General features: G+C 36.3%; 1 protein-coding gene, 1 long non-coding RNA gene and 1 pseudogene across 2 annotated transcripts; all 3 read right to left on the reverse strand.

Annotated features, from left to right (window-relative positions):
- LOC139854894 (synaptonemal complex protein 1-like) overlaps positions 1–6,799 on the reverse strand; it is a 103,223-nt pseudogene extending 96,424 nt beyond the window's left edge.
- Positions 6,800–9,996: 3,197 nt separating this feature from the next.
- On the reverse strand, positions 9,997–11,769 carry LOC139854895 (probable serine/threonine-protein kinase PBL28). The gene is made up of 2 exons (XM_071844169.1): positions 10,969–11,769; positions 9,997–10,050 (listed from the first exon to the last, which is right to left on the reverse strand). The coding sequence occupies exons 1-2, from the start codon at positions 11,767–11,769 to the stop codon at positions 9,997–9,999; spliced, it is 855 nt and encodes a 284-aa protein (XP_071700270.1).
- Positions 11,770–11,791: 22 nt separating this feature from the next.
- LOC139852223 (uncharacterized) lies at positions 11,792–12,737 on the reverse strand. Its single transcript, XR_011760968.1, has 3 exons — positions 12,548–12,737; positions 12,145–12,237; positions 11,792–12,018 (listed from the first exon to the last, which is right to left on the reverse strand). It is a non-coding gene; the product is annotated as an uncharacterized lncRNA (long non-coding RNA).
- Positions 12,738–15,053: the final 2,316 nt, after the last annotated feature.

The following is a 15,053-nucleotide window of genomic DNA, read 5'->3' on the forward strand; positions in this document are numbered from 1 at the left end:
CATCATGATCAATTTTAATAACAGTCATACAAGTGTGTACCATTTGTAACTCTGATATTCTGGAAGCTTCTGAGATAGAACGGATCTTATCCTCTAACGTGGTAACAAGGTTATCCAATTCGGCTTTCTTTGAAAGAAGCACTTGTACTTCAGACTCTAACTTCTGAACCTTTTCTTCTTTTAGGTGACATTCTTCTGCATGTTGGGCCATTGTGAGCTTTAAATCATTCTGAAGCTCACTGATCTTATTCTTCAGCTCTTGATTAACCAACTGTAACGCATCTTTTTCGGATGTGATATTCAAAAGTTGAGTATGAAGCAAATCATAACTCTGTTATGACTTTTGTGACAAAAGCTATTTTTCTTCTTGTACCAAGTCAAAGCAAGAAGTAAACAAAACATCGACTTAAAGAACCTTCTCCCAAAAGGCTAGACTCTATTTATCCAAATCTGCCAGCTTAACTGCCATCATGTTAACAAAATTTGCGAGGCTTGTATTTTCCTGCATTGCTTTGTCTAATTGCTTAGTAAACTTCTTATTACTGTCAATTAGATTAGTATTCTCTTTCTTTTTTCTTTCACATAATTCATGCATATTTTTTAGCCTATCTTCCTTTGATATTAGATCAAGTTGCAGTTCACTCAACCTAGAATTTAGGCTCTCTAGGGTTGATTCATTGGATGCTACAGTAGCCTCCAAGGTCTTGGTTAGATTATCTGCAAACAATGAGATCCTTACTAATGTCTCACAGCATTAGTAAGCTGTGGAATTGGCAGTGGTTGTGAATGAGTTGTATGATGTTATTCTTAAGCACAAAAGACGCTTTGTTAACCTCAGGATAGAGTATCGGTCCTCCTCGTCCTTCTAACGAGGGTTTGGTGATGTCGGCGAGAGTGATGAGTGCGGCCATCGTCGAACTATCTGTAGGTAAGTGTGGATCTCGTCGGATGGGTATAATGTATGATATCGGATAGAAGAAAGGATGTGTCAGAAGAATTCTTAGCGGTCTAAGTAGGTTAAACCATCCTAGAGGTTCACTAATAAGGAAATCCATTTTAAACTTTTTAATATTAATCTAAATTAAGCTAATACTATCTAACCTAACTACGGTAACTAGTAACTTCTGACAAAGCTAGTCTCAGTCAAAAGGGTCTCTTAAAAAGTAACTAATCTAAACAGGCCCCAAATCGTACTCCAAAAATTAACTCTACCTATGATATGCCCAAATCGGACAGTTTATTTATACGGTGTCGTTAGGTCGCAAAATGTCAATTCATGATATCAACGGAAAAGCTGATTGTTTAATTTATATATGCTGGGCCTAAATCTATTATTCCTTCCTATGGGTTAGTAAGGGCAAATATGACATAGGGTCCTTCCTTGAGCGGTCGAATTTGAAACGGAGTTTATTTAGATAATTTAGTAATTAAGATTGGGTTTATACACAATTTAGTTTCCAAGACTAGTGGCCAGGTACACCTTGTGTGGAGAGGCAGGATCCTTTTGGTCCCAATAAATTGGCGACTATTCGGAAAATCCAACAACCAAGTCCAACCGGTTTATTCTAGACACCACTTTATCCGGAATATCAAACTGTGTAAAGGCTATAGTTGGGTTGATTTGATTTATAATTGTATTTAAGATATTAAAGCAAAATAATTAAAATAAGCTAGCTAGCATGCAACAACTAAGGACAGTACAGATGTGGTTCACCATGATTTAAGATAACGTAGTGTCGGGATGATTGCAAGACACTCATTGGATAGATATACCTTGGTGTAAACACTAGATTCCCTACTAATTGATTTATCGATTAGAATGTCACGAGGAACTAGGCTATCGTGATTCTGATCGTATGGACTATGATCAACTCCCGATGCTTTATCCGGTTTAAGGATATAAGCGGCCCATCTTGGATGCAATGCATACCTCAGGCGCATAAATAAAGTAGCATAGCCATATAATATCTAACCTTTCTTAACACCTTAGCGTATCACCCAAGTGGGTGGTTATGATTGTGTTTCGAATTCCTTTCTGTCAATGGTTTGGTAAAATCTAAGAGTTTGTAGATAAATTAGAACCTCTGATAGTTATCAGTCATCCTTAAAGATTTATAAGCTTAGTTTGTATTGTAGTGCGTTAAATTCTCATTCATGACTTAAACCAGCCATCCCTTACAAAAATCTACCCAATAAATCCCTTAGTTATCCACCATGTACTACACTTATAGTGGTTCCATAGCTTCTAACCTTGACCATGCTCAAGTGGTCCTATAGTACATAAACACTGTACTCTACTGTTGGACAGTATTTCCTCGAGTCTTATACTCTTGACCAATGTCTTGATCTGGTCCTAAGGTAACTCCCCATGTACTTTATAGTATTTATGATGGGTTCATACCTTGACCAATGTATAAACACGGATAATTAATTACCTAATAATTGTTGACTTTATAAAAGGTTTTAATCACGATTATTGGTGGAAGGACGATAATAACGAGGTTTAATATCATAGACAGAAAGTGAGTACAAAACGATAATAATCCCTAACTAACATTATTAAATCATGGCAAACAATTAAGCAATTACTTACACATCATGGCAACAAGCATTTCTAATATTAATAAATCACAAACATCGAACAAGAATATTATAAAAAATCAATAAAAGAAAGGATAGATGTTACCGAATAATGTCTGCAGAATAACACTTGTATTTCTTCATAATATTCATAGCGTTACAATGCTCGATAGTTTCTACTACTAACTACATACTAATCCCCTATTGATCACTAGAGAGCGACAATAGAGAGATAATTATTTTCCTAATCTATGAACTTTTCTCTCTCTAAAATATAGAGAGAGAAAGTAGAGAGAGAACTAATCTCCTACTGATCACTAGAGAGCGACAACAAAGTGATATTTAGAGAGAGAAGTGAATAAGGTGTGTGTAAAAATGGATGACAAAGACCCTTTAAATAGACTTGAGTTTTGCCTGCAAACGGCTGGCAAGCCGTTTGGTAAGCCTGTTTGCACTGGTCAGCCGTTTTTTGTGCCCGTTTGCTGGCAACTCATTTTCTATTGTGGCAAGCCGTTTGCTGGATCGGAACCTGTCTTTCACCGTATTCACTCTAGAATCTTCGTTTTAGCTCCGTTTTTGACGATTCTTGTGCCCACGCGTTCGTAATTAAATATCCTACAACATGAGATTAAGTAAATAAACTTTTCCAAAAATTATAAAATAAGTTATTTAAACGCGAGTTAATCGTCTTAGCCGGTTTTGCTTGTTTTTCCTCGTTTTTCATCCGTTTTTAGTAATTCTTGAAACATAGCTTTTGTAATGACATAATCTACCAAATGAAGTAAATAAATGCTTATTTAGATGATAAAGTCAATTAATTTATCTTAAATGGGGCTAATATCGGGGGTAAAAACGTGATTATTTAGCCAATATCACTGGGTCGCGACATAGTGGTCTAGAATGCGACAATGTTGGAAGGGATCGAAGATGAAGCCATCACGTTTGAGTTATCGCATTTGGGCTTAGTTGGTCGCTGATCGCGATGGTCTGTCACGAAACGCGACAGTTGCTTGGCCTGCAAGTCGATCTAGATCTTTCCATATTTTGTTATTTGCACTATAAATACCCTCATTGTAACCTGTAAATACTGTGCACGAAATTAATAGAAGAAAAATCTCTGGTTTACGCCCGAGGACTAAACCATTCTCCGTGTTTTGAAGTTGGGATATAACCACGTTAAATACTCTGTGTCATTTATCATTTTTATTTATCGTTCTAGCTTTATTAATCGTTTGTCGTTTGTGGGTTTGGTGGTTTGATGAATCACCTGTCTTGTTAGGGCCTACCGAATTCCTAACAAATATCATTATCTTCATTTTTAGATTGCAATTTGGATAGAGTTGATTGTTTTAGTATGCAAACAGTTGATTGTTTTAGTATGCAAACAGGCAATTAAAGTAAGACGACTACAATAAAAGTACGATGACTAACCTGAAGATACAGTGCCTTATGAAGTTCTATCAAAACTTCTTTTGATGTTGTTCTTTTTTCTCTATCTATATCTAAGCACCTATGCACAATGTTTAGATACGTGAATAATGATTTTGACTTGATCTGCTCCTTTATAGGTTTAAACACCAAATCATCTCCTTTTCCTTCTCCAAAGTGGTGTTTAATGAAACTTAGTAGAGATCGGCTCTCGTTTTTGAGGATTCCATACGTTGTTCTACCGCACAATATCTCAAACATAACAACGCCAAATGAATAAATATCGGAATCGGTGGTTAAAAGGCCCGATTTCAAGTATAGTGGGTCCACATATCCCACTGTACCGCAAGCACGATCGATGACGTAGTCTGAGTCTTCGTTTATTGTACTTACTAGTGAAAGTCCAAAATCACCGAGCTTTGCCTTCCAGTTATCAAAAAGTAAAATGTTAGCAGTTTTGATGTCTCTATGTATCAGTACTTCTTGTAATCCTGCGCCTCCGTGAAGGAAATCAAGTGCCGTTGAGACATCAATGCATATCATAAGTCTTTTCCTCCATGTAAGATTTGGATTATTCAAATGCCTATCTAGACTTCCCTTAGTAGCATATTCACAAACAATGATTTTTTCATCGGTTTCTACACTATATCCAACAAGACCAATGACATTCTCATGCTTATAATCGGAAAGAATTTGTAGCTCATTGTAAAATTGTTTCATCCCTTTACCCTGCAATTTATTTAACTTTGCAACAATGGTCTTTTGTCCATTACCATATTTATTTGCAATTTCTCCCTTGAAAACAGTTCCAAAACCTCCTTCACCAATGGCATGACTAAAGTTATGTGTAGCTAATTTAATGTCCTCAAATGACATTCTCAGGGTTTCATTGTTGTTTACCTGTGAAGAATGAAACATTAATTAGATGAATTTATTTAGATTTAATTATTTTTTATGAGAAAACATAATAGCATTTCAACAGACCCGAAAATCAACAACTACAACCGATACATAAGGAATCCAAACAAATCCAAATAACCGGTATAATAATGCGTACCTAAACCAAACTGTCTAGCTAACGTGGCGATTTAGAATTAGCTAGGAAGGTAGAAAATGCCAACACAGACAACAAAGGAAAATATGTAATAGATGCACTAAAATCAATAAATACAAATAACAATAATAAACAACATCGGCTGCTAGAAGAAGTCGACCACCAACACAACTGAACAGACCAGCTATAATTCAAATTGGATGAACATAAACCAGTCCCGCCGAACCATCAAAAATCAGAAAAAGAAATACCACGGACTTATTATCTTAAGCCGCAACAAGAGGGATCCCAACCGCAAAAGAGACATGTCCCACCCCAGCACATATAGCAGATATCCAACCGGAAGATCGTTGCCTGAGCCAAATCTCGAAGGCGAAACTGAAAAAGAAAGGACCCGAATAAACAAAACTCGACATGAGGCAACTCTACCCTTGACAGAACAAACCTGCAAACATCCACCTCCTCCTGCCCCCAAAGACCACTAGAATCCACCACCTACAAGGTGGCAGATAACCCAGTCAATGAAAGTAAACCACGGACCACCCGCAAATATTAAGTTATTATTATAAAACAATACAACAACGCATTTAATTTTGGTACGAATAAATTATCATCATAGGCCGGGTTTGTAGTTAGGGCTTATTCTTATGGGCATCCCAACTAGTTTCCAAGAATGAAAACTTTATGAACTTATTTAATCAAAGATATTAAAATCGAGAATTACAAGGGAAAATTGATGAGTGTCATGTTGAGTATGTAGACTTTAAACAAAAGGAAAAAACTCAAATTCTAGAGCATGTCACGTTTGGTGACATAGTGAGGTGGTGTGTCAAAATGTGAGACTTATGAACGTAGAAGATAAACATTACTAAATTCTTCCACCAGGCTACGAACATCCAAAATATGCATCAACAAAAAAACTGAATAATGTGTTAAAAAAAATTGGGGTCGATTTGAGAAGTTAATGTTGGTCTTTTTGATGTCCTTCTGTTACTTTCGTTTCTTCGTATGTAGATTTAGAGGTTGTGATAACCTTATTGGTTCGAAGGTTTCTAGGAGGTCCATTTTCTTCGGTTGGCCCTCTCGATCTTTGATGAGTGTTAGGCTTGATTCAAGAAGAGTTTAGACCATTTATGCCCCTCGTTTTGTGGTTTAATATTAAGTGTAATTAGAACGTGGTGGATCGCCTAGGATATAACGTTATAATTTTGACAAAGTTCCTACTTTGGAGGATAAATTAAAGAGGTTTTTGTTCAGTCGGGGGGCTTTCGTAAGTCATTCTTGCAAGTTAGGTGTCTTTGGATGTTTGGTTAAGTGTTTGTATAAGAAAATCTTCTCAAAAATTTGACTCCTTCCCTAGATATCGAAGACTTCGCTATGCGGAGTGCTTCTTCAAATTTGTTTAGCTTGAGGTTCATGAGATCCTGGCTAATTTACATTTTTCGATGATATAAAAATGGTTGTAGATTTATTTAGAGAGTTTATTGCAGTGGCTAATTCGTTGGCTCGCCTTAGAAACATTGGAGTCTTTCTTCATTGAAACTAGTTATGTGAGGCATATATACGAATTTGCAGATGTTGGTTTAGAAAATTCTGGTCGATCTAAATCCAATCGTTAGGTCAAGAAATTACTGATCTATCTTCGATTCTCAGGCTATTTGATAACGGATTTACCTTAGATATGATCGAGTGCTCGAAGCGGGCTAATCTTCTAGGTAATGCCCCGACGGCTGGCATTTATGTTGGTTCGAATGTTGTTAATTCAATTTTGGATTTGTCTGCTTTGGTGGTTTATTCCAAGTAGTTCAAATCTATTCAAGCCGCTTTGGATGAGAATGGGATGCTCCATGTAAACGATGACGACAATGCTAATTCAGATTGTAATGCTCATGTTTAGGATGACGGTGGGATTCTCTCGGGTGATTAGTCTATTTTGAATAGTCGCGTGCAAGTCCCTTCTAATGTTGATCAATGAAGTGTGTTGACGGGGTCTGTTGGAGGTGTTAAGTCTTATTCTTATATTGGAAAAAATTGTAAAGAATCATGTCTAAAGGTCTGTTATTATACTCAGTGTAACAAGGTTTCTTTGGCGAACTCCTCGGGTTCTTATGGTGTTCCTATTGTTGTGGGATTGACAAAGTCAATAAAGAAGCAGCCATTTGATGGCGATTCATTTGGGTTATGTGACCAAGATGATGACGTTGTGTTAAAGGATACATTGGGATAGTTTCTTGCAGATCTTTTTGCAGTTGGGTTGAAGATATGTGTTGGAGTACAAATCAAGTTAAACAAGTCGAAAGTGGTGCTGTTGGACTGGATTTCACGAAGGCGAAGAATGAGCTCGCGACCGCGCAGTTTAGGCAAAACTTGCGAAAGGGACAGAATGAGATCACGACTGGAAATTCTTCTCGAACACAACCTCGTGAACATAAGTTTATATTATTGCTAATTCTCTCGATTGCGAAAGAAGCCACTAGGCGGGCAGAATTGGAACGTGACTTTTACTGCCCGTTAGATCGCGATTCTAACAAGTTTTATGCCATAAATACCCCCATATGTAACCTGTAAATTATACCTACCAAAGTTATAATAAAACAACACTCTTTGGTTGGTCGAGTATTAAAGTAATCACTTTTATTACATATAACCTCGTTATATTCTCGTGTTATTAAGTTTTTGCTAGTTTTCTTCGTGTTCATCATCTTTTCGTTTATTGTCTTGTGGGTTTGATAACCCAGGGGCTGTCAAGTCTTGTTAGGGCTCACCTAAATGTTCCTAAAAAGTGGTATCGGAGCTTAGGCTCTCGTGTTTGCGGCTACAATGGTGGAAAAGAGTGATGTGAAGATTGATCGGTTTGATGGAACTGATTTTAGATTTTGGAAGATGCAAATTAAAGACATTGTCTATCAAAAGAAGCTTTACCAACCCTTAACGGGTATTAAACCAAAAGGAATGGATCAAGGCGAGCGGGACTTATTGGATATGCAAGCCTTAGGAGTTGTTCAACTTTCTCTGGCCAAGAACGTTGCTTACAACATTGTTGGTGAAACCACAACCACGGGATTGATTGTGGCTTTGTCTAACATGTATGAAAATCCATCTGCTTTGAACAATGTTTTATTGATTCAGTAATTGGTGAATGCTAGGATGATGGAGGGTTCGTTAACGACGGATCATGTGAGTGAAGTTAATTTGATTTTGACTTTGTTGAAATCAGTTAACGTTAAATTCGATGATGAGCTAGAGGCATTTTCTTTGCTATCTTCATTACCCGATAGTTGGGCCAGTACGGTCACGACGGTTAGTGGTTCATCCGGAACTACTAAGCTCACTTTTGAAGGAATTCGTGATTTGATTCTTAGCGAAGGTATTCGTAGGAAAGATTAAAGTGAGAGTTCGGGTTCAGTTCTAAATGTTAGTCGGAGAAGATCTAGGTCAAGGAGTCCATCAAGGAGCAAGAATATTGTATGTTGGAATTGTCAACCTATAAATCAAAGTGCCCGAGTCTAAAGTCGGGTAAGAGCGCAACGAATGTGGTGATCGAGGATCCGTTGATGTGCCAAGAGGAGGTTCTTGACGAATCTTTGGTTTTGATTCAGGTGCCTCGTATTATGCTACCCCATACATAAACGAGATGGTGAATTTCAAGAAGTATTCCGGTAAGGTTCGAGTTGTAAATGGGAAAACACTTGATGTTGTGGGTACTGGGGATCTCATGTTTAGACACTTGAATTACGCTTGGATCTTCAGGAACGTGAGGTTCATCCCAAAGCTCAAGAGTAGGTTGATCTCGGTTAGGAAATGATGATAGGTGTCATTTTCTATTTGGAGATCAAAGGTGGACGGTATTTAAAGGAGGTTTTGTGGTTGCTCACGCGTATAAGAGGGGAACCATGTATTTGGTTGAGGAATGACTAGGTGGTTTTGTTGGTGCTAAAAGTCCTAGCGTGCTAATGCTTCTGGAATTGTTGACAGGTCTTGTTTAAGTGAGAGCTCAAGGAAAGTCAAAACTAGTGGAGATTCGTGTCGAATTGGGTGCACTAGAGTCTTTGTTAGTTCGGGTAGTTCATCTCTAAAGGCAACTTTGTTGCGATCGACCAAGAAAGATGAACAAGAGGTTTTTCTACGAGTCACGATTAATGATACATCTGTACAATGTGCGTTGGCTCCGGGTGAAAAGTGGGTTTGTCAAAATACGCACACAAATATATGATCAGTGTTCCAACGGTAAAAGCAAAGACAGCTATGCGGAAGATTAAGGGTGTGATTGGGTTCTCACATGGCTGCCTTGATGTTGTTATCCACATGTTTGTTCTACTAGCGGGTATGTTCTTTTTTGGAAAGGCAAATCTGGTAGATAGAGTTTTGTACGGCTAGATTGCTTGAACAATGGGGGAGATTGGGTCGGGTCGGGCTCAAATGACCCATGATCTCCTAAACTAAGGAGATAGGTGCCGTATCGAAAGAGGTTCTCGGTCTCAAGCTAGCAACAAAAAATCGATTTATAGCTCAGAGGTATTTTGTGTCGAAAGACTTCACTTACTCGTGGGTTAACGAGTGAAGTGTGGCGTGATTCAGGTGTAAATCTGACGGTATCAAAAGGAGGTGTAATTAGCGGGTTGGGTTGTTGTTGTGGGATGAAATCAAATTAAAGTTGGGTGTTGTTTAACATCTCTTAAAGTGGGAGATTTATTGGAGTGCGAATCGAGTTAAGAAGTTGAAAGTGGTGCTATTGGACTGGATTTTGGAGGGCGAAAAATGAGCTTGCGATCGCGAGCTCTAGCTTGGGCAAACTCGCGAAAGGGACAAAATGAGCTCACAAATGGAAATTATTCTCGATCACAACCTCCTAAACGTGAGGTGATATGCCTGCTAATTCTCGCGATCACGAAAAAGCCACTGGGTGGGAAAAATTGGAACGTGAATTGGACTCCTCATTTGATCGCGATTCTAGCTCGTATTATGTTATAAATACCCGTATATGTAACCTGTAAATTATACCTACGAAAATTATAATAAAAGAACACTCTTTGGTTGATCGAGGATTAAAGTAATCACTTTGATAACATATAAGCTCGTTATATTCTCATGTTTTTACGTTTTTTTTTTCTAGTTTTCTTCGTGTTCATCTTTTCGTTTATTGTCTTGTGGGTTTGATAAGCAAGGGGTTGTAAAGTTTTGTTAGGGCTCACCTAAACGTTCCTAACAATACGTTCACGTTCCATTGGTGGTAGTGATGTGGAGATGAAGGAGGCATCTATTCCCGAGATTCCTAAAGTCAATTGATTTTCCTTGAGAGCGGTCAAGTCGGTTCGTTTGAAACAAGTGGAAAGCAAACTTCTAAAACTTGGCTCAAAATTAAAAAGGCTTCTTTAGCAGCAGCTAAATTTGACGTCGTTTAATTATTCGGTTAGGTTTTGGTTCAAGGTGGTTTTGTACTGGTTGGGTTTTTAGTTTCCTTGGTCGTTGTTTGTAGGTCTAGTTTCGATAGTTTTGTTGTTTGTTGTTATGTTCTTTGTTTGTGTTTGTTGGCTCATATACCATGTAGATAGAATGGGTTGTTATAGTTTGGTTTTATTTCAAATGTTGGTTGCTTTCTAGTTGTGTGATCTGTCAAGTTTGTAGCTCTTCTTTTAAGTTTTTTCGTTGTTTGATGAAGTTCTTGTGCGAAATAAATAAATAAATGGAAGGCCGGTTGGTACTACTCCCTCCGTTCCATATAGTCCAGTACCTTGAGTGATTTCAAATTGCTGTTAAACAAAATTATGTTGAATATGCCACATGTGGTTCATACTTCAAAGGTAGGTAACATGTACTAGTTGAGCTATTGCTCATTAGTAAGATAAAAAAAAAATACTCCGTAACGTGTTATATTTGTATTTACTTTATTTAAAATATTGACTTACTTGCAATGATAATGCTTTTTCAAGTTCTTTGACAACCACTTCCATCGTTGGACGTTGATTCTGCTTTGGTTTCAGACATTGATGCATGATTTTTATGAATATGTCCAAGGAATCTTTATTGATTCCTTTATTAAACATAAAATCTTTCCCTTCATTTTCTCCTTTCACCATCGTACTCACCTTTCTGAACACTATTCCCTCCTCCACCCACCGCGCGGCCAAGTGTGAAAAATCTTTGTATTTATGGCCCTCGTTGTCCATTATATCACCTATCCGCATCCAAGTTAGGACTTCAAACATAACTACTCCGAAACCATATGCATCTGATTCTCTTTTCAGTTTACCGGTCATAAGGTATTCTGGATCTGAGTGATAACTCCAATAATGATCCATGTCCTTAGACACGTTAAAGAGAGCATTGTCATCTTGATTCGGAGGTAGAAATACAGACATCCCAAAGTAAACAATCTTAGCATTGTAATAATTATCGTCCAGCATAATGTTCTTACTATTAACAAAATTGTGTATTACCATCTTTTGATCTGCCATCTGGTTGTGCAAGTAATTTAATCCGTGTGCTACGTCAACACAAATTTTTAATCGCTTTTCCCACGTGAGAACACGATCGTTTAAATAAGACCGAAGATGTTTTGTAGAAAAATTCTCGTATACTAGAATCATGCGTCCGTCTTCTACTTCACAAAATCCAAGAAAGGACTCTATGTTGTCATGGTCACAACCAGTGAGAATTTCAATTTCTTTGGTGATATATCTTTTACTATTATGCTTGCCAAAAGACATGTCTTTTATCACTACATTGTAGTGTTTCTTGGGTACTTCATCTTTGTTCATGCCTTTTGTGGGGAGATTGCAGTCGACACTATCAAAACATGTGAGATATGTTATCATAACATCATGCCTAACATCGGAGGTTACTTGTTGTGATTCGTTAGAGTTCCATATTATTGTCGGACGGAAATCTGAAGACGTCTTAGTGCTGGCCGATTGTCTGTCTGTCCAAACAAACTTCAAGTGTTCCAAGTTTGTTATCTGCAACATTGTGATTAATTGTTGCTAGCTTCTTATGTTTATGCCCTAATTAAGGGTACAAATTAACGACTCCCATATAGGGATTTTTTTCATAATTATTTGGCCATATATATATCAGCTAATTACCTTCATAGGATTCCACGTCATACGATTCAGAATTTCCTCTGCTCTGCTATGAAAAAGATGCTCGCCTTTTCGAATTGCATCCCAATAATCTGTCTTCTACGTAAAAATTTTTGAGATCATTAGGGATAGTCACTGCTAAAAGAATAACCAAAGAAAAATTTCTTGAAAACAAAATTCAACTTTTATGAATTTTGAAATGATAAATTCATAAATAAAGAGTAATAGCATAAGGATGTTGAATTCGATAAACTCGTAAATAGCAAAATGAAATATATATATATATATATATATATATATATATATATATATATATATATATATATATATATATATATATATATATATATATATATATCAGCAGCGTAAACCAAGAAAAAATCTTTTTTTTTAATTAATTAATTACCGGATCATCGGTGACATGCTTCATCTGAATTCTGAATGCTAGGTTAATTTTTTGATATAATTGCTCTGCATCTGGGCGAAGCGTTGGATCATGATGTATGCAAGAGTAGGCTGCTTCTGAAAAACAGTTGAATGATTCTTTCTTCATTTGCTTCAATAGATCAACAGGTATTAGTTCTTCAAGTGTTCCATTTTCATAATGCTGTTTGGCCAAAGGACCTACCAACGGCTTATAATTATCTTCTTTTGCTTTCCTCCCGCACAACATTTCAAATAAAACGACACCAACAGAGTATATATCCGCCTTGTGGGTCACACCTCCATTCTTTATAACATCCGGGTCCATATACCCTCGTGTCCCAATAGTTTCACAAAGCAAAACTTGCTCCTTTCGATCCACAGACCGTTTGATGGAATGTTCAAATCCAGATAGTCTAGGTTCACCGTACATGTTATTCAACACAATTGTGGAACTATTAACGTTACGATGTATTATACAATAACTTTTGTCCAACTTATTATGAATGTAACTTATTATTTCTGAAATACCAGAAGATATATACAAAATTCTACACCAATCCAACATGGACTGATCCCCTATATACTTTAATAGACTTCCTTTAGGATAATAGCGACTTACGATAATTTTTTCACCTCTCTCGTCACAATACCCAATTAGCGAGACTACGTATCGATCGTCAAGATTAGAAAGCATGGAAATTTCAGTCCAGAACTCAACCTCTCCTTGATATGACTTACGATCTGACCTCAACCTCCGAGCAACAATTTTTACAGACCTGCCGGAGCGGATGAGTTTCCCTTTATAGACGTTTCCAAAACTGCCTTTACCGATGATTTTTTTGGGGGAAAAGTTGTTAGTAGCCTTTACTATTTCATCAAGTGGTATTTTCAAGTGAGCAAACTGTGTAACTTCCATATTTCTATTAATAAACTGAAGTTTAAACAAGCACAAAACCAATTAAACGAAGGAGACAGTATGATATTTAATAATTTGGTGGAAATCAACAAACAATAAGTTATGATCATGGGTTTGGAATCAAGGAAAAGTTAAGATATCAAGTGTGAACATATATGTTGAAACAAGAGAAAAATTAATGGGATACAGAAGGAAAAAGATATCAATTAAATTACTCGTAGAATTAACAACTACCAAAGCAGTATAATAATTTCAGTGGGAAGCAAGCAATTTTTGTCGTTGTGTCATGAAATAACAATTAATTTTTGTTTTTGTTTTTATATAGTGAAAATTTCAAAAGATAAAATATAATAAGTTCCACTTGCAAATATAGTACGTATATTTTACTATCTAAATCCCATAATAAATGTTTGCATTTTTGTTTTGAATTGTAAATCGTATAAAACTTTGTTTTTTTACCAATCGAAGGGAATTTTAGTGAAGAAATAGGATATTTATGATTGACAGTGAAACTAGTGAAGAATACTAAAACTTTATAAATCTTTAAAGTGGTAACTTATAATATAATGGGATATTATTAGTAAATAAGTTCGTGTAATGAAAAGTTATAAGAGGGTTAAATTTTTCAAGATTTAGCCCGATTTAGAGTTTATGGTTTAGGGTTTCGAGTTTAGGGTTTAGTGTTTTGGGTATAGTCCCTAAACCCAAAATCGCAAACCCAAAACTCTAAACCCCAAACTCTAAACCGCTCGTGTTAGAAATTCAATGTAAACTCGGGGTGTTCATCGGTTTGGTTAAAACCGTTTAAATCGAAACCAAACCAAAAAAACCCAAACCGAATTTATAAAATGCTTTTCGGATCGAGCGAAACCAAAAACCGGATATAAATTTGGTTTTTGATGCGGTTTTTGGTTTTGAAATTTCTAAATTTGATTAACTGAAAACCGAATATAAAACCGAATTCAATTTAGACCTTATTAAATAAATATATTAAGTTATTAATATTATTGTATACATGTGTTAGATATATGATTTGAGTAAATAATTTACTTTTTCAAGTCAAAGTTTGTTTACTCGATTTGAAATCCTAATTTTATTATTTCTGTTATAATTCAGTAGGCTTATAACTACCTTTAATGGTTATAAGAACAAAGAGAGAAAAAAGAGAGAAGAAATATTGATATTGATATTTCAAGAGAAATGGTACACCTTAAATGGTTACCATACATGTCTATTTATAGTATAAAATATTACTATGCAAGAAATATAATAATAATAAAATTAACATCCAATCTAGATATTTTATAACACAATCTAGATATTTTATAACACTCCCCCTTGGATGACAATTTTATTAGAGAATAACTAGTACTGCCTCGTTAAAAACCTTGCTAAAGAAAACTCATTGGGATAAAACTTTAGCTAAGGGAAAAAGAGTGCAGCATAAAGTTGACTCCCCTCAAGTAGGCAACGCCTGAGTTCTTACATCTTCTGAACATGCCTCATGCCAATATTATGAACGTGTGTTCTGAAAATAGCAGTTAGCAGTGCTTTGGTATAAAGATCAGCA

The sequence above is a fragment of the Rutidosis leptorrhynchoides genome, chromosome 6 (assembly GCF_046630445.1).
Source record: "Rutidosis leptorrhynchoides isolate AG116_Rl617_1_P2 chromosome 6, CSIRO_AGI_Rlap_v1, whole genome shotgun sequence".
Classification (NCBI taxonomy): Eukaryota; Viridiplantae; Streptophyta; class Magnoliopsida; order Asterales; family Asteraceae; genus Rutidosis; species Rutidosis leptorrhynchoides.